Raw genomic sequence first — 20195 nt, forward strand, 5'->3', positions numbered from 1 at the left:
CCTGCTAGTATCTCAGTCCTGGATCCTTTGGGCTAGTTCTATGCAGGCATCTCAAACATGGCTTTACCTTCATCCTGCCCAGGAGTGACTCTGGTTCCAGTGTTGTCTCTTACCTACTCTGTCAAGGCACAACACTCCTGACAGATAGGGCTCCCTTTGTTTAGTTCTTTGCTTCTTTCATTATTATCACTTGTTTGGAGGGTGGCTTTGGCTTCTATGTTGGGCTCCTGGCTACTGTTGCTCATCTTCCTGCAGTCCCACATTTCTTGGAAGGTAGTAGGAACACAGGTAGGTGAGCATGTGTTGGGAATGCTTTGTTTCTGCTATTCCACACTCCCCTGTCACCTCTGCTCTGGGGTGTGACTCCTGTTGCGTGTACCTTTTTTCTCCCTGTATCATGTCCCCACTGTTCTGCATTTCCCACCAGCGCTATTAGCTGTGGGGGTGTCAGTCTTTGTTTTATGCAGAATGTGAGCACATTTTTCATTTCCTGCACCTTGCACTTTAGCCTAGCCCCAGTGCAAGGTGTGTGGAGGGACGTGTGTATGTGTGCGTGTGTAGGGGGGGGTTGTGTATTCATGATATGGTTTGTTGTGTTTTTCCCATATTTCCCCCTTCATGTCCTGCCACTACACATTTCTGCAAAATAGTCTGTACTTTGTGGATACTTCATGCTCTGTGAGTTTAGTGGTTTTCCTGCTGCTGTTCATTTCACCATCTGTTCCTGTGAGTGCCTCAATGCCTTGTTTATCCCTACTGACCTTTTCAACCTATCTTTTCCCTTTCTCAACAGTGCCCCCCTCCCCCTTCCTCTTGCTGTGCATTTAAAACGCTTTCTATTTAAAACCCTTTCTTTCTACAAGTTCATTCATAGCATCTGAACTCATGTAAGTGTCTTATGAAAACTCAAGCCTCTCTGAAGTAATTGGTCTCTAAGGGCATTTATACATGCTCTGGGAGTGTGTGTGTATGGGGGGGGGAAGGTGGCACTTTAATTAGAGCTGCTCTGACAGCTGCTCTAATTAAAGCACCCAGAGCATCATGTGTATCAGCCTCTCCACACTGAAAAATGGCGGTGGGGGTGCTTTAACTAAAGCTCTTCAAACAAGCTTTAGTTAAAGTGCCCCCAGTGCTATTTTTCAGTGCAGGGACAGTGGTACACATGACTTTGGAGGCTGCTGGAGCACAGTAATTACTATGTTCCAGCAGACTCAATTAATCGCGCTGTAATTACAATGCAACAGCGCAGCCTTGCTGCATGTGTATAGGCATCCTTGGCTATACACCTGCTGGGGGTTGGGGAAGGTGTTTTAATTAGAGCCGCTCTAGTTAAAACACCCTATTGTCACATCTGTTAAGCCCCTGAACATTGAAAAATGGCCTCAGGATGCTTTAGCTAAATCTGAGTCAACAAGGTTTAGCTAAAGCACCCCCATGGCCATTTTAAAACAAACAGAGGCTTAATAGATGTGATGATGAGGCCATGCTAGAGAGTTTTAATTAGAATTTTATTAACTGAGTCTGCTCCACCACTTTCTAATTAAAATTCAAACGAGCATGTGCATAGGTTGCTTAAGGTAATACCCTGCTCTGCCTTCTGCCTGACTTCAGACTAATGCAGCTAACCACCTCCTTGTCACCAGGTGTGAGCTATAAATCTAGGGCCAAATTCTACTCCATCTACTGTGGGCACTTCTAAATGGACTTAGGCATGTTGGTGCAATTTTATACCTTGTTCAAGGCCATGAAAATCCATTAGTCCCTCTCTTTGTAATGAACCGTCATCTGACCCTTAAAACTATATCACAAACAAAGCAGGAAGGAAAAGGAGAATGCACCCTCCTTTGTATCAACAGTTTTTCAAGGACACGGGCATGATGGAACAGAATTGCAATTAAGTCCATTTTTATTTCTAATAGGTGGATTCAAATTTAGCTTGAAGTGTGTATTGTGGACTTGTTTGTGATACAGGATGCAGTGAAGGACAGGTGTACAGATGGTAAGTGTGTTCTGTGAATATGTGTGTGTCTGAAGTGATGTGGTATGTAAGAAGTGTACGTATGTGTCCGTGTGCATACAGTGCAAGAATGTGATGTGTGGAGTTTATGCATGATCAGCAGGGATCCTGGTTTTCTCTGATTTAAAAAAAATCCCCAATTATCGGTTACAAAAAAGTTAACCCAAATCCACATTTTTCCATGATTAAAATGAAACGCTCCTATATATCTATCGCTATATTAGTGCTGTTTTATTTAAATAATGGAAAATGTGGATTTGGGGTTACTCTTTTTTTTTTTACTGAAAATTGTTGGTTTTTTTTAAATCAGAGAAAACCAGGATACCTGGTGATCAGAATGGTACTTGAATGTGCATTTGATATGATACAGGGTAGGTGCAGTGAGTGAGGTGTGGGCAGGTATGTAGGATGTGGGGTCTGTGGGAGTGAGTTTGGTGTGTGACTATGTTTGATGTGGTGCTAGGCCTGTGTGGTGCATGTGCTGTGAGACTGTGTCTTTGATGTGTGAGGTGTGTGCGGTGAGTGTGATCTGTAATCATGTTTCTTTGATGCAGCATATTTGCATTTCACTTCTGCACTTCACTCCCAGCCTGGCCTGCAGTGCCACTGGCAAGAAGATCCCCTTCCCCAGGGCAGGAGGCAGGTGCTACTACTCCCAGCTGCTGAATGGCAGCGAAACATGAGGTTTTCTACCACCTCCCTTGGGAGGCAGAAGAAGGGTGCAGGAGGCAGAGATATCACAGGAAAGAAAGAGCTGCCTTGGAGGTAGGCTGGACCCTGCCATCCATCAGGACCCAGAAGACAAAGGCCAGGCATTGGCTAGAGAAATATGTGGGCATTGCCAGGGAGAAGAGGCAGAGAGGGAACCTCTGCTGGGTGGTGATCCTGGGAAATGGGTCTGTTCAGGGCAAGATTAACCCTTTAGTAGGCCCTAGGCAAACAAACTTGTAGGCCCTTACTTAATACTGTATATTTATATTACTTTTTTTTCACTCAATAATTATAATATGTAAAATAAGCACAACTGGCCCCCCTCTTCACTTAGGCCCCTAGGCATATGGCTAGTTTGCCTATGCATTAATCTGGCCCTGGGTCTGTTGGGTAAAGGAGACAGAGGGCTTGCATGGGGCAGCAGGAGGACCCCTCTCTGTCTGAAATGGCAGCTGACTTTCTCTCTCTGATTCTGCTCTGAGCTGCTTTTGCAAGTGTCTATGGATAAACTCTTGCAACTGTGTTTAACTCCAGGCCCCCCTGTCAGACCCTTTTGTACCTTCTTGCGGATATACACCCAGCACTGGGACAGGAGGGTGTGTCCAAGGATGTCACAAACGATTCCAGGTTCCAACAGTAGAGAAACAGGCTGCAGTAAGAAACCATGAGTAGCAGGTACCCTGGCGCATAAGGCATTTGTGCTCTGGCATGACTGAGGAAAGAATGGGGACATGGCATTTCAAATATAACTCAAAGGCTGGGAAAAGCAGGACTGCAGGGCTAATAGAGGACTTAACTATGCCCTTGCTCCAGGCACAGCTAGTCACCAACCAGAGTTGCATAGGGTGACTTCCTTGCTATGTAGTCAGCATCTGTATTTACAAGGGTGCTGACAGTCGTGGGGGCAGGGAAAGGGGGAAGCACTTTACTGGAAAAGGAAACACATTCCTTTGATCTGGCTCCCCAGCATTTGTGTAGATTGGGTGCTTTAGTGGGGCTTTTGGTGCTTTTATCTAAAAGGTGATTCAATCAGCTATTAGATAAAAGAGACCAAAAGACACACTGAAGTGCCTGATCTATACAGAAGTTGGGCAAGCTGGGTCAAACTAACACAATGCCTCTTTTGGGCATGCGTGCCAAGCTGAAAGTAAAGCAGTTTTATGTTGTTGTTGTTTTTTTCCATGTTTGTAAGCAACTCTCTGGATGCTGTGATATCGAGTGGGTATAAGTCACAGGAGAGAGTGATGGGGAAAGAGGATTAGTATTGAGGCAGTAAGGAGAATGTCAAAGGATGTTACAGCTGGTGAGTCACGGAGGGTAAAAGATGAGTGCAGATATTTAGAAACCTAGGCAAGATTTCTCACCATAGGTAACTGGACCTGCTGGGAAGGAGAGGGAGTTGATTTAAGAACAATTGTCCAGAGGATTTGAAGAGGTTTCTGGTCAAAAGCCAGAAGGGGTTGTAGGCCATGACTAAGGTTCCTGGGCACTGTAGTAATACAAATGAAACAGAATGGAAGGAAGACAGGACATGCTTGTGTTTCCAAACCAGCACCCAAGCCCACCCCAAACCCATTTCTCAGTACAGGGATGCACAGTGTTTCAGACAAGCGCCTGACTCTCCACCCCAGTGCTATTATTTGCTCCTGTGTAAAGCTATAACATGCTCCCTGGCTAACAGCTCCACTCATTCACGCACACTGATGTACATCCACTTTTACAGCTGAAAGGCAGGAGGCAACCAGGTCTTCATTTTCTGAGGGAGTCATTCATGTGAAACTCTACAGCTTTCTAAGAGTTAGATTGCTCCGTCTTAAAAGCATACCTGGCTATTTCCAGGTTCTTAGGAGTCATGAGACAAGCAGCATTGTTAAACCCAGGAGTCCAAAAATCAGTCAGGTGGTAGGAAGCCTCGAAAGTGGTGGAAAAAAAAAAATCATAGGATTTTTAAAATCAACTGTATGTTTCTCATTGGCCTAATAGTTTCTGAGCCTGCACATACTGCCTGTGCGTTAATCTGAGCCTCATCATATTTTCAGGCCTTTCTCTGCAATAGCAAGGGCTTGAAATATTTATATAGAGTGGAATCTGACACTGCTGTAAGGTAACAGGACTCCATGAGCAAAACAGATATCACAGGGCCTGTGACAACACAGCAAGATTTGGCAGTGCAAGGTCAGGTGCTGCAGCTTCTTGCTGGCGCTTTGCTTGGGTTTCCTCCAGAGTGAGGAGCCCAGCAGCGATCTGTGACTTGTCCTGAGCAAAGGAGTCTCAGAAACACAGTGACATGGGAGCCCTGAAGAGCACCCCCTCTCGTGCTCCCCCAGCAGGAGCTGTGGCCTTTTCTTTTCCTCCAGACACAACCAGGCTCAGCTGTCTTTTTGCTACTGTGATTACTGTTTTTAAATTAAACTGTTGTCTGTTTCCTCAATGTAATTTCGGAGCTGCCGTGGTGATTGGATCCTGGCAGCAGTGGGACCACACTGAGGTGGGGACCTAACAGGGATCCTCAGAAGCTATTCATTGCCTCAGACTAAGACCAACCCTTTCCTTCCCCTTCCTCTGACACCCTTTTGTTTGACATGAAGCATTGGCCCAGGGGTGCAAAGGATCCCAGGTGCAGCAATTAAACCCAAGGTATCTCGTTAATTATCCACCATCCTTTAAACAGAAGGATCCCCAGCTTTCTCTGCATCTCTCTGCAGCCCAGTTTTAATAATATTATCGATCTAGCTTGGCAGATAAACATTAACAAAGTTACTACATGGAGTATCTGTGCACAGGATCAGATTTTGCCTATTAATGAAGTAAATCAATAAGCATGTCCATTTTGTATTTCTATCTGTCGTGCTCTCCGTGAGTATCTTTGTGCTTCCAGCCTGATCCAAATGCACACATACAAATCCAATTAGGCAGCATGATAGGTACAGACACACAAACATCACTCTTGCATCATTGTGAAGAAAAGTTTGGTGTGGACCTCAGTCTCATGTTTGTGGGGAATGGGTCAGCAGTGTCACAAACTAGTTAGAAAAACACTGGTACAGAAAACATCGCGTAAGAACATTTTTGTCACCAAACATAACACAGTTGCCTCTTGACTGCGAGAAATGAGAGCCCAGCTAATTGTGTAAACAGACATCCTTGTATGCCAACCAACCCCAAACTATTCTGTAGCATAGGATGCATCTTTGTCATAGTGGAGAAAGTAACATAGCAGGCTCTGTGATCTAAATTATCCCTCGGTTTACAATCCCCAGTCCCTAAAGATATCAGGAAAAAAGCAAACGCTTGAAATAAAAAACAGGGTTTGACTCCAAAACAGACACAAACATGACCCCGTCCCAGTCGGTGCTTCTACTCCATGGGTGTTCAGTGTCACAGAACCAGATCTTAGTGACACAAGTCTTCCACCATATTTCCGTTTGGCCCGGAGAAGCAGCACAGGTCAGGAAGAGACAGTCCCTTTTGGAGTACCATCAACAGAATTGGAGACTAAGTTCCAGTTGGTGGCCTGTATTTAGTAGTAATGATGGGCAAGATGGAAAAAGCCTGGCTTGATCCCAGCCTGACTTTTGCAAGGCTGGCAGTTAAAAATGAAAAAAAACCCCAACCTTCTACTTGGGTAGAGACTGAGCCCACTGGGTCCCAAGTTAATGTGCTATAATAAGCAATGGGCCACATGGGTCCACTGCTTTATATCCTTCTAGGGAGCCTCCTTGCTTCCTGGCTCACCACTCTGGTAGATGCCTCTGTCCCTGCCTCATCCAACCAAAGTGGATTTCTTAGAAGGAAATGTGGTAAATATTGTTCTTTGCATCTCCAATTCCAGGAGATGATTAAAGTCTGGTTAAGAAATCTTATCTTCAAATAGGTTAAAAACAATCTGCATCATGGCATTGAAAGCTGGTTGGCCCTTCATTGAGTTCTATTGTATTGTCAAAGGTGACAAGGGAATTGAGGAAAGTTGCCTCTATTTGGAAGGCACAGGGGACATGCATGGCATATGGGACACACATGGCTGCTGTTCCCTGACGTGGACACAAGAAGCAGCAGCAGGACAAGGGAGGTGGACCCCAGAGCCCCTGGCTGTTTTCAGTCAGAGAGGTGGGGGGAGCAGTGGCTGAGCAGAAAGAGTCCAGGGGCTACAATTTAACCCCTCATGGGCTCCATGTGGCCTGTGGCTCCCAGTTGGACAGCCCTGTGCTATAGTATAGACATATTTGTATTCTTCTAGAGCTATACCTGCAAAGAAGAGGCCCTTGTCTGCCAGGACAGGTCCAGATTTCAATGGTTCCCAGTTCAGCACTCTCTTCCCCCTTCCCTGATCATGGGGTAGGCTGAGGCCCCCTACTTAGTTTCTTGCCACATTATGGTCAGTGGTGGACTCGAGGGAGAAGCAGAGTGGTCACGCCTAATGCGGTTGCTCTTTAAGAAGCTGTCATTCAGGCATGTCCCCCAGTGTGTTATACCCTTCAAGGTCCTCCCAGGCTTCTCAGTCTCTTCAGAATTCACAGCCGTGCCAAATCGCACAGCTTGGATATGTACACAAGAAACAAGGATATGGCCCACGTAGTGGAGTGGGATACACACGTGCACTGCACCTGAAGGATGGACTCTGGGTTTGCTCTATAGTTTTGCCAGTGGAACTTAGGTTCCTGTGGCAAAGCTGTGACCACACTGACAGGGCTCCTGTCAGGACAGAGTATCTTCTTTCTGCCAGAAAAGCAAAGCCAGATATGTAAGCCACAGGGAAACCACAATAATGTATGAAGTTTCTTGTTCACTCTCCTGGCAGCCATGGCTCTTGTAACAGCTGGTGCCTCCCAGAGTGCACTATGCCCCTTACCAGCAGAGCTGTTGTAGAGGAATTGTATGAAGTCACCAGAAGCCACCCAGGTAATTACGGTCACTCTAGTGCCAACTGTATGCCACCAGAAAGCGTGTAACGTAGACATTTCTTGGTACATTATGAAAGTGGAGTGTATGCACCTGTGGGCAACTCTGACATATCCCATCTGACAGTGGAAAGAAGTATTGCAGTCACCTGTAGTTAGAAACAATATCCATTCCAGACCAAATCCCTACTTTTCAAATGTGTCTTTATTGGTTGATTGATTTAGCTCATACCATATGAACTTTATTTTACAAGAACCTGCAGCTGGTTAGAACAACCATCACAGAAAAATTTTTCATCATTGCCTTGTACGATATTGGACTAGCGCAAAAACAGAGGTAAATGCCACGATCCAGTTAAAATAAACAAAAAAATAGATAAACTAAATCAACATAAAACCCTACGTGTACCACACAGCTGAGGTTAGTCCTACAGATGTCACTTATAACCCAGCAGCAGTGTTGGGGAGGGAGAGGTCTGAACACAGAATCAAGCACTCCCAGTTTCAGATGCCTCTCCTCTGCGCGTGCATGACAGCATGCATGAGTGCAAGACAGCACGCGGACATGTGTGTATGCAGGTAAGTGGGTGAGCAAGCATGAGCTTTAAGGAGAGAAGGACACAGTCCTCCACAGCGCCCCCCCCCAACATGGCTTTACCCAGGGGGGGGTGTTCTAAACCTTCAGAAAGTTCAAAGCTCATGGAAAGAAGTAGCCAATGTGGATTTCCACCCAAAGGATAGTGAAACACCCCAAGCAATGTGTGTGTGTGTGTGGGGGGGGGGAAGCATTCTGGTATCCTTGGTAGAACCAAACTGACCAATAATGGTGTTACACATGTGAGTTCACCCTGACTTGAGCATCCTGTGAGAGTGTGGGACAGGAGAGGAAACCTAAATTCATGAGGTGCAAAAGGTGGATTGCTTGCTTACACATTTCTCCTCGTGTGCCCTATATTCTGCCTGCGTATTAGCACAGGTAAAGCCAAAAATGCCCTGTACTCCCTCAGTGTTGGGCTCCCCACACAGCTCTGTCAGTGCCTCCCTGCCTCATCCACAGCATGCTCTTCTTTTCCTAGATAGAACAGTGGGACAGCAGTTGAGAAAGATGGGCAGAGAAAACAGATTTCAGGCACCTAACCAGAAGCTAGCAACCTCTCTGCTTCTTTGCCCCTTTGAAGTGCTAACTTAAGATTTCTTACCTCTTCCTCCCTGGTCAACTACGCAGGAAAAGAGAGGTAGGGTCCATCTGTATATGATATTATGGCAAACACTCTGTTTCCTCACTTTATGCAGGATCTGTCCTTTCCACCTTTGTTGTTTCCCTCCCCTCCATTGGTCCCTCTATCCAGATGCTACCAATGTAGGAATGTTTAGATTATTACATTTAATGACTGATTAAACCCTGCAACCTGAAATTTCCTCAAAACTCACTTCCCATCCCAAGTCCCCAGTTAAAGCAATGGCAGTTATGAGAACATCTGCTATTTGTGCCACTGAAAACACACTGTTTTGGCATCTCAGCATAAGGCTCACATAGGATGGAATCTCTGGTATCTCTTTAAGACCAACACTGACTTCAAATAATACAGCCTTAGATGTTTTGACTCCCCTTTCCCCAAAGCAGTGGTACCCTGTGTGGCCATAGTGTGGCACCCTTACCCAAAAACAGGTCCCAAGGACCACTTGTGTGGGAGGTGAAATAGATAGATCTTTTAAGAGAATGCCAGGATCTAGAGATGATTAGAGAGGAGTTAGATAAGAAAAAAACCATTTTTTTCAGCTTTCAACTAAAAAAAAGTTAGGAAGAAGACAGAAATCCATTATTCCCACGGAGAGTGCAACAGGAAGAAAAATCAGCTTAATTTGCAGCCAAGGGAGATTTTGCTTAGATAGCAAGAAAACTATCCGGCAAGAAAGATGTGCAAGCAAGGGAACAAGCTACCTAGGGAGACTGAAACCCTGTCATCATGGACGTTAAGAACTGTTTAGACAAACACCTATCAAGCGTGGTCTTATGTACCTGATCTTGCCTCACAGCAGGGGGATGGATTAAGTGATGACATGTAGTCCCTTCTGGCCTGATATTTCAATGATTCTATCTGGCTGGGGTGCATTGTAAGGAACAAGGGAGGTCCAGCACTTCAATGCAATTATTATTTAAAAGCACACACAAACTCAAAACTCTTCCTCCTGCACCTCAACCTGAGGAATAAATGACCACTGGTGATGGAAAGGTTAGCATTGAAATAGGGCAGGGCATGTTATACGAGCCTTGGAACTCTTTCACAGGTACCAGATGGGAGTGAATATTGTCAGTATAGGGACAGCCAGAGCACAGGAGCACACCAAGAGTGCCAGCGTGCATACCACACCCCAGACTTATTGTGCCAGATGGTGAAGGTAAGATATGACCAGGACACAGGCTCCAGGAGTGCCTCCCTCATCTAAGGAATGGGCACACATACTGCTGCCTCCCTGTAGTCCCTCCTTCCTTCTTTCCCCACTGCTATGATGACAGTCAGTCAATGTGGTTGCCTAACAGTCCACTACTAGATAAGAGAATTCCCACCCATGGCAGGGAGGAAGGGAGGGAGGGATGGAGATGTGGGGAAACTTCTTTGCATCCCACTGCTCAGAACCCCCTCATCAGGTCACTCCAGCTAGTCATGTCCTCTCCCACCCTGCTTGAAAAATAACGATAATAAATGCATGAAAATGGCGGCATTGTGTATGTGGTTTGTTTCCAGTTGTGTGTTCCTCTTCTTACTCTTTCTCTTTCCTCCTCTCTGATGTAGCCCCCCCCCCTCCCCACAAACGAGTCTTGTCAGTCCATCATGCCTGCATGCCCGGACCAGACCGGACCGGACCGGAGCTCACTTGCCGTAGACACTCTCATCACTGTAGGCCACATAGAGAAAATAGTCCTCCTCATGGTTATCCTAAAGGTGGCAGGGGAGAGAAAGAAACAGATGGAGAGAGGTCAAAGCTGACATTCACCTTACATGCAAGTCCCACCCTAGGGACCCCAAGAACAGCACGGAACAAGAAAGGTGTTTTTTCTGTTTCTCACTTCCTTCCTAGAGTCTCAATGTCATGCTCTTCTCTGTGGTCAATTACAAAAAGGTAAGGTCTCTCATTCACAAAAAATAGTCCTCTCCCAGAGGCTGACAGAAGGATAAAAATGATTGTTCCATTCATGTGTCATTGGCAAGCTGCAATGAAGAACATGGTGGGCACAGGTTCTCATTTACAAATCTGACACTTAGCACCAGAGTCCTGACTCTGAGAATGGCTGGGATAGAAGGTAAGCCAACAGAAGCTACAGTCAGCATCTTTCAGAATAAGGCCTTTAGATCAGGAAGAGCAACTGAGGACATGTTACAAGTAACTAGTAGCTCTTGAGGACCTTGGGGTTTTACAAATGTTTAAATCTGCAGCTCCACTGAATATTCTCCAGTGGGAGTAAGCATTATTAGGGAGCTAGAGAGAAGCCTACTGTCTCATATGTGGTATCTCAGTTCTGACAGCTAGCATGTCCCCTGGGGTGCCCAGGTGTGAAAATTGGTCTTAGCATATTCATCTTTTGTCAGATTTTTCAAATTTAGGTGGAGCCTCTTGATAGAAAATGATGTGCTGGATGAGACTTGAGAGAGGCCCTGGCTGCAATGCCACTTCCAAAACAAAGGGAAATGCAGGGCAACTTCTCTCCTTCAAACAGATTCATCCTGTTGTCTGAGTCAACAAACCAGGCTTGTTAGAGCTAAAGCCATCAGGGCTCAGAAATCATTCTCAGGGACAAATTACATGATTTTAAAAGGGACCAAATGGTATCAAGTGCCAGGGGTTCTGTAAAGATTGGCAAGTGAAAAGCAGACTTCCTTAGGAGGTCTTCACTCACAGATTTAAGACTAAAAAACAACAATAAACTCAACATGTTTGTCTAGATACAAAGAATGAACTCTCACAAAATTTTCACTCATCATAAAGTTCTGTCTGCCCAGAGCTGTTATGAAAATGTCTTTGCTTAATAAGGAAAGCCAAAGAATTGGTTCTCCAGCTACTCCTTCCTTCAGAGCTGTGAACAAACGCTTATTTGTAGCAGGCCACTATTAAAATATTAGCAGCCCATTAGGCCTCCAGGATTCTGAGAGGTTTCTCCCAGCCTGGGGCTCTAACCACTAGGCCACCAGGCCTGCCAAAAAATTGTGCTGGAAGAACTGGGATGAAATTTGCCCTGTAACAATGCTATTGGCATGGTGGGGAAGCTGCACAGCTTCGTAATGTAACATTCTTACAGTGTGCACGAATTTGCTAATACAAGTATTAGAAGTTGGACCCGCCTGCCAACCTCTTCCAAGCCTGCTGAGCATAACAACAGAATGGGACAATTCCACAAAAGGAAGCAGAAAACAGGCCATGGGCATGGTGTTGCACTTGAAGAGGCACTGCAGGAAAACAGGAGTCATACGGTGCAGTCACACAGAGCAAGAGGCCCATGGAAAGATGTCAGCTGAGCTCACCAAGCAGACAATTACTTACTTGGGGTCAATAAATTGAAGAGATGGGTGGGACTTACCTCGTACAACTGGCCCATGGTAGCACTGGTGGGAGGAATGGTGTTATTGACAAAGAAGAAAAGGGCATCCTCTGGCCTCAGGTGGATCCGCTTTCGGATTAAGAAGTAGAACTGGCCAACTGAAGGATGAGGAAGAGAAAAGAAAAAAAAAAAGGGGGAAGTGATTAAAACTCAAGGATCAGTGAGAGCGCACCCAGAGAATATAGACAATGCACATATCCCTGAGCCAGTACAATTTGATATTAAATTGTACATCCCCTACTATCTCAGTCCTAGGCTTCTCAAACAGTTCTGCCAGTTCCCTTCAACCCTGCCCTGCAGTCCTCCTGTTATCCCAGTCCCAGGCCGCTCAACCAGAGGCTTGATGCAGGGATTATGTGTTTAAGAAAAAGACCAATTTGTGAGTCAGTTGCTCCCACAACTTTCCCCTGAAATGCCCTCACCCTCAGTACATCTGACCCCTTGGAGGAAGAAACACTAAACGATGACTGACATCTTATTATCAGAAAGCATAAGTTTAGCCAGAAGACAGGCCCTAAGGTAAAAAGTTCAGTGCTACATCTAAAATTTCTAGATTTCAAGGCTGGTCAGGGCTTGGTGGGGTCCAAGGTTGTCTCGCTGCAGACAAAAAGATCAGAAGCAATATTTTGACCAACGTTCCAATTCCAATCTTCTTCAGCAGAATTCAAATCATTTCGACTTACGAGTTTTCCTTTGGGCCCAGTTTATTTTCAGTTTCCCATAAAAACAGACCACAGGCATTATATAAAGACTGGGAATAAATGAACAATGCAGAAAAGGAAACAGAACCCAGAGATAACAAGTATTCCAGGAAAGACCATAGATTCACCCACATCCATGGTCTACTTGCAGCTTTCCCAGGGCTGTCCAGTGCTTAGATTACTGCAGTATCTCTATTTTCTCTCTTACTGGCTCAGACCACTGGATTCTCCTACATGTAGGTTTCTATACGCAGCTTTTACTTTATTCTGGCACTCAGTGCTTCTCCATGAGGAGGGGAAGAATCAGCCCTACTGAGCACATGACCAGCTTAATCGTTAAATCCTTTGGGTTGAAGGTCCTTGTAAATTTTCCCCTAGTGTCATGGCAGATGCTACTTTCACTCATAAAACACGTTTAATCCATACTCAGTATTTGCTTAAACCTTGTTCCATGGGAACGAGTTCCATGGTTAATTATAAACTGCAGGCGGGGGGGGATTTCCTTTAATTGATTCATAATATTTCCCTTTTCACAGTCCAAAATAGAAGCAGGTTTAACCACACACAGTAACCAACCCATGGTCACTTGGAAGTGGAACTTCATGGCTGTCATTATGCTACAAATCAAGCAGCATGAAGAATTTCACGGTGGGGCTATTTTGAGAACTGACAAAACAGAAGAGGAATATTTTCCAATGACAGTCTTTGGCTACTTTAGTTCAAGATAAATCAGGGGTGGACAATTATTTCAGGTGGAGGGCCGCTTACTGAGTTTTGGCAAGTCATTGAAGGCCACACAACAGGCAGCCAGGGGCAGAAATATATTAATTTTCTAAATTTTTTAGGGGTCCCGCAGGCCAGATAGAATGGCCTGGTGGGCCGCATCCGGCCCGCAGGCCGCATTTTGCCCACCCCTGAGATAAATCATCTTGGGCTGTTAGTTCTATCCAAATGCATGTTACACAGCGAAGTTATTCTTATTACAAAAGAAGTCACCAGTGACACATACCCAGTGCCATCATTAGAATACCAAGAGGGCCATTCATTAGATTTCACAGTACTTTATGTACTGTAATTAAACAGACCAACCCACTTGTGAAATTAATTTGCGCAATGATGAAAGATGGGGAAGCTGAGGTAAAGTAGTATTAAGAAGCATCCAAATCAGCAGCAGAGGTGAGAAGAAAACCCAGGAGTCCTAACTCCTAGCTTAGAACTAGATCAGGGGTGGGCAATTATTTTGACTGGAAGGCCACTTAATGAGTTTTGGTGAGCTGTCAAGGGCCGCACACATAAAACCGTTCAGAAAAATATAATTTTAACAAATCATAGATTTAAAAAAAAACAAATCATATACTAAAAACCAAACATCTACTATAAAATATTTTAATTTTATTTCAAAAAATATTTTTGTCCTTATTTGTGTGAATGTGCATAGAGTATATAGAAGCGCTTGCATAATAGGTCAGAATAAAGTCTTACTTTTTGTATACTCGGAGGGGTCCACATGTGTGTGGGGGATTGCCTGCATGCTAGGTCCTAGGTGCTATCTGGGGGTGAGGGGAGAGAGGTAGGAGATGCGTGCAGCAAAGCTCGCCCAAGCAGTGTGGTTTGGTGCAGCACAGGTGGGGTTGAGCTATGCCTGCTTCTGCCCAGGGCACCCTGCGTTGTGCTCCCACCCGCATCCATCCCACATCCACCAGTGGCACCATCCCAGCCACAGCCAGCATGCACAGGTTTCCAGTGGGACCACTGCAGCTGCTGCTGCAGCTGCCTGGGTACTGTTTGGCTACCATTGCCTCCTGTGGCCCCTTCACCTTCTTCTGCCCCTGCTGTGCCACTCCAGGCAGCAGGTAGCACAGGGCACCATATGCCCAGCCAGATGTGGGGGGGAGTTGTAGCCAGGTGGCTCCTGCCCCAGCACACGGGGCTCCAGCTCTAACTCTCAGCCGCTTTCCACCCACTGGGCTGCCTGGCACGATGAGCAGCCACCTACGAGCCGCTGAGTGGGTGGCAGGCAGCCCCACCAGGAATCTATGTGCATTGCCCGGGGCTGGGGCAGTACCATAAGTTGGCACAGGGCAGGTGTGGGCAGGAGCATGGTGCAGGCTGCCCTGGGTAGAGCTCTGCTGGGGCAGCCACAGGCCAAATACAATCAACTGGCAGACTGGATCCAGCCTGCGGCCTGTATTTTGTCCACCCCTGTACTAGATGCACAGCATGATGGGGGGTTATTCATTCTCCCAGCAAAAAAGATTCTTCTGCTGATCCCATTGGGGTACAAAGGACTCCTGGGAATGTCTCATTACAAGACATGAGGAAAAGGGGGAGGGGTTTGTTACCTGTGAGGTCAGAAGGCACAAGGTACTTCCTCTTGTCAAGGTCAGGTACTCTGGCTTTGGGCGCCTTCTCAACAATAACCTGGAGAGAAAGAAACATAGAGTGAGAACCATAAGAAAGACAACAGAAACACTAGCTGCCCTTTCAGGGAGATGGTTTTTCCAGGCCCATGGAAATCATCTCAAGTTATGCTAAAGAACCAACTTCTGTGAAGCAGGAAATTGTATAGCAGGACTGCGGGGCAACATGTAGAACTGAATGGAGAGCTCAGGACTGGGACAGAAGGTATCATTGTACAGCCTGGAAGAACAGATGTAAGGATGAAACTTAAGACTGTAAAATAAGAACAGATTGATCACCCATGAAGTCCAGTATTCAGCCTCCTATGGCAGCCCATGCCACATTCTTCCCAGGAAAAAGAAAAAAACCCTAAAACCTTACAATGGAATATCCAGCTCGCAGGGGAAATTTCTTCCTAACCCCAATTAGCAAATGGGTAGTTGATATCCCAAACATAAGGGAGTATATTCTTTATAATGGTTTGATCCTGCCTAGTATAACTGTGGATGTTTTATTATCCATGTAAATGTGTATTCCTACTAGACTGTTGACCTCCCTCATATCCTGTGACACCGAGTTCCACTGGTTAATTACCAGTATGTGCTGTACAAAAGAATCTGAGGCATACATGTACATTAGCAAGCAAAGAACTATGGAAATTATCTCTCTACCCAGAGCTAGGTAGAAGTCTTTTAAGTCAAATAAGATCAATACTCCCAAAGCTAAGAGAGATCTGGAAAACTCAGAATATGATTAGATTTTTTTTTTTGGACAGCAAGCCATTGAAAAAGTGGGAAATAATTTTTCCCTTGGAATTCTCTGCCATGTCCAAGAAACCACTCGTGGCTATTTGAGACAAACTGGGCCCACGATAGAAATTATGTGGCCTGTCATTCCAACCAAAATGGCGGAAGCCATTTTGACTCATTTTAACAGACAGAGGCTGAAATCCCTCTGCTCTTCCTAATTCAGAGAAAGAAAACAAAAAAAAAAGGAAACAAAGAATCTTAGACTCCAACATTCAAAACTGTTCTGTAATGTTAAGTATTTGACTTGAGATATTTTAGACCCAATTTCCAGGTATACTGAGTTCTCAGTGCTCTAACTAAGGTCAGTCTGGCTTGAGATAAATTTAATGCTAGAATCCCAAGAACTGAGTACAAAGAAAATTACAGGCCAGCGTAAAACAAGGGCATCTGCATAGCTGTCTTCACACTCCTGAATGACTCAGCAGCTGAAATGCATTTATGTTTTGGGCGGGGGGGGGGGGGGGGGGGTTGCATCCTGGGGATGGGGACATGTTTGTGCACAGATACCTGTAAAGACGCCATATTAAATGTGAGAATGACATGGTGAAGAAGGATGATTTGGGGGTCTTGGGCAGCATGTGTGCCTGCCACATGAAGAATAGTGGCATTACTACATGGAACTGTGCCATCTGGGAGGAAGTGGGAAAGAACATTGGAGTGAATGACTTCTTCCCTAAGATTTTCCAGACTAAAGAAGAGGAGAAACTTGTAAAAACAACAGTGAACTAATGAACTTGACATAGGAGGGTGAATCTAAAGATGACTTTTGGGGAGAGAGGAGTGTAGGCCTCAGGGTAAGTAAGGAATAATATGGGGGTGACCAAGCCCCAGAAAGTGGTGCAATTCAGAGGTTGAGAGATTTCAACTTGCACGGAGGTAAGAAGATGTGGAGATTTGGCTGGCTAGATATCCATTGAAGCCAGTTCTTCTGGATGATATACCACCAGGACCATGTTCAGACAAGCATGGACATTTCATTCCCTGGGCACAGCTATCAGCAGGACACCTTGTGCCACTGCTAGTTGTCCCCAAAGAATGCCTGTGTCATACGCCCTCTGATGTGTGGCAGGTTACCCCAGGTGGGGTAAGGGAGGCTGGGGCCAGCAATTGTAAGGCTTCTGGGGCCAGCACCTGGAGTCCTGGGGGCCAAGGAAATTGCAGCTGTGATGATCCTCCAGTTTGAAGCCTGGCCGGCAGCCGGATCATGGCTCCGGCTGGCCAGGCTCCAGTTTTGGGGAGCACACGCTGTCCCCGTGTGCACTGCTCTGCTTTATTTCTGCACAGGTTTTTTGACCCCTGGATCTTCAGGGTCCAAACCCCCCACCCCCTGCACTGCAAGCCAGCACAAGAGAAAACACCTGAATGCAAGGTGCGTGACATTGCAGATGGGTGGTCTGTACTGCCATATACTGTACGGCCACACTTGTCTGGACATGGCTCAGGTATCCATTCTCAAGACCTACCACCTTCCCCAAATAATCCCACACCATTCACAAACCATTTATGCAACCTTATCTCCTCTCCTTTCACTCTCTGCACTGGTTCTGATCCCAAAGGTTTGAAAACCTGACTGTAGAAACACAGAGACAGACATCTGGACAAAGGGGAGGGGCAGAAATATCAAAGGGTAAATACAGGTCATCTCTGGATCTAGCTACTGCTGGGCGGTATCTGCTGTAATGTGGGACTGTGCCAACAGTCTAATCTCTGCTAAAATGCTGAGATGCACCAGGGCACTGCAGTGTAAGCAGCTGAAGGGACGTCATCACCAGGGATTCAGCTGTCAGGAAGGGTAGACATAGGGATGATGCAGGGAGCCCTGTCTGCCATTTCTGGTTATTTTCTATGACTGTGTCAGTGATTTGCAGGAAGTTATTTCCATCACAGCCAAAGGAACCTTTTCCTGTTACTCCAGACATAGGCCTCCCCACATGGCTTTTCTCCTTCGTCTCAAGCTGTGGCACATGTTGCTATTTTAGACCTGGATCCTCCGCACAACTCTGTTGGTGTCCCTGAGCCTTGACCTCCTTCCTCACCTCTCGCTATTCTGGTCTTTAGTGCTGCACAAGGTGCTCTCAGACACATCCATCATGATCTTCAGCACAGCCTGCTATTCTAGTGCTCACGCTCCTTCACAGCTCCTGACTTAGTGCCCCCTGCAATTTTGGTCCAAAGACATGGAAGCCATCACCTCACTCCTGACTAGCAACAATACTGCACCTGCTGCTCCAGCCTTGTGGCCCGCACACAGCTCTGCCCATGCACCTGTGCTCCTACTTGTGCAAGTGCAACCAGAAGACTTCTCATAAAAGGGTGCTGAAATGCTGCAAATAATGTATGATTCAATGCTCCATCTCCCCCCATTGGATCCATGGGGGAGAGCAGATTGTTTTAGAAAGCTGTACCCTGAATGGTAAATCTAGGACAGAGGCCTCCAGTGGGGATGAAAAGAAAGAACGTTTTGAAAACATCTAATGAAAAGGGCCAAAGATTACTAATGAGTTCTGCTCACCATTTCCATTTCTTAATTATTATTAATAATTAGAATGATAGAAGCTCTCCAAAGGGATGTAAGGATGAGGAAGCGCAGTGTGGTGGGGAGACCATGACCTTGTTTTCTATGCAATGGCTTTTTCCACAAGGAGACTACAGAGGAGGGCAAACAATTGTGGGGTTGCTTCAATTATTTCTCAGAGCCAAGGGCAAGAAGGAAGCAAGACTGAGTTGAAAAGAGGGGCTGGAAGAGAGCACACTATTTAGAAATAAAGGGAAGACACCCAAATGACATTGTGTAGTTTTCTGCGAAGGATTCCCCTTATTCCACTTTCCAATGCTTTCCTCCATTTTTGTAGAGCAAATGGTTGGTTCCTTCCCCACCCCCAACCCCATGCACACAGACTGCCATAAAAAAAGATTAGCAGCATTTACCCTACCACAGTGCTGCGGCTGATGGGGGAGGGGAGGAGGGGCAGCTTCCCCCTATCACCAGTACAAACCCATCAAAGCCTACAAATCTCCATCTGGATATAACCCTATAGACCTGGATCTAGATGTCTAAGTAACATGACTAGGATCCAGGTCTAGAAAAGCGGTTCAGTACACAGAAAGGAAGATTTAAAAACAGATCAACACAAAAATAGCAAGCAGAGCCTGCAGTCCTATCCTTACCCCTTCCCAACACACACACATATATACACACACACACACACACTCTCTCTCTCTCTCAAATCTATAATCCCCTGGGTAAAACAAAGCTCAGCACCCTGCCACAGCACGACCACGGCTGCTGCCATCAGAGACACCGGGCCGTGGGGGCACTTACGGGGACTCGGTCCGGATACTTCTTTCGGATCTTCTCGCCCTCCTTTTTCCTGTACTCGAAAGGATGATCTTCTTTGTACTGGAACTTCATCTCGCTCCTCTGGCTTTGGCTGGACCTGGCTGGGTTCCTTCTTTCTGTGGCTTTTCCTCCCTCCCTTCCTGCCCTTCCCCCAGCTGAACCTGTTTGCTGTGTCACCAAAGCGCCCCCAGATACCCCAGGCCCCGGAGCTCTCGCGCTGGCACAGTAGCCGCAACCACCCCCGCCCCGAACGCCAGCTGATCGCGGGATACACAAACAGCCAGGCCAATGAGCGGGGCATTGTGACGTCACAGGAAGCCACCCCCCCCTCCCTCCGCCGTTCTGGGCACTTCCATTACTGAGGGGGGGGGAGCTATGGGTATGAAGGATGTGGCAGCGCCAGAGGAACGGCGCCGCTGCCTATAGCTATGTATTGGTATGCAAATTTGCATGTAGAAGCCGGGACTGTGCTCCGTCCTTGCAAGCGTGACCCCTTGTCCCGTGCCATAATGCTTTGGGGATGAAGTCGCCCTCCCTCGCTGTGTTGGAATGGATTGGTCCACACTCCACTGCTACAAAGCACTCCTACAGCAAGCTACGCTCTCCTCCTGCGCGGGACGGCGCTGCGCTGCGCTGCGTAGCGTAGCGGCATTGTAGAGCTCGGCTGGTGGCAGAGCTGTTTCCTGCCCTTGTTCAGCAGCCAGATTTCCTGCTGGCCCCGG

General features: G+C 46.3%; 1 protein-coding gene across 1 annotated transcript; it reads right to left on the reverse strand.

Moving 5' to 3' along the window:
* Positions 1–7813: 7813 nt before the first annotated feature.
* Positions 7814–19749, reverse strand: GABARAPL1 (GABA type A receptor associated protein like 1). Its single transcript, XM_006260641.4, has 4 exons — positions 19456–19749; positions 15267–15345; positions 12203–12321; positions 7814–10565 (listed from the first exon to the last, which is right to left on the reverse strand). Exons 1-4 carry the CDS (start codon positions 19543–19545, stop codon positions 10500–10502), a joined length of 354 nt encoding a protein of 117 aa, XP_006260703.1. The 5' UTR covers positions 19546–19749; the 3' UTR covers positions 7814–10499.
* Positions 19750–20195: the final 446 nt, after the last annotated feature.

Source organism: Alligator mississippiensis, chromosome 4, assembly GCF_030867095.1.
Source record: "Alligator mississippiensis isolate rAllMis1 chromosome 4, rAllMis1, whole genome shotgun sequence".
NCBI classification, from domain to species: domain Eukaryota; kingdom Metazoa; phylum Chordata; order Crocodylia; family Alligatoridae; genus Alligator; species Alligator mississippiensis.

Excerpts from the sequence above, each read along its gene's own strand:
- GABARAPL1 (XM_006260641.4), bottom strand. The coding sequence starts at position 19,545 with ATGAAGTTCCAGTACAAAGAAGATCATCCTTTCGAGTACAGGAAAAAG. Across the intron at positions 15,346-19,455 it reads AGTATCCGGACCGAGTCCCC|GTTATTGTTGAGAAGGCGCC; the intron begins GTAAGTGCCCCC and ends CTTTCTCTCCAG. Across the intron at positions 10,566-12,202 it reads CCATGGGCCAGTTGTACGAG|GATAACCATGAGGAGGACTA; the intron begins GTAAGTCCCACC and ends TGCCACCTTTAG.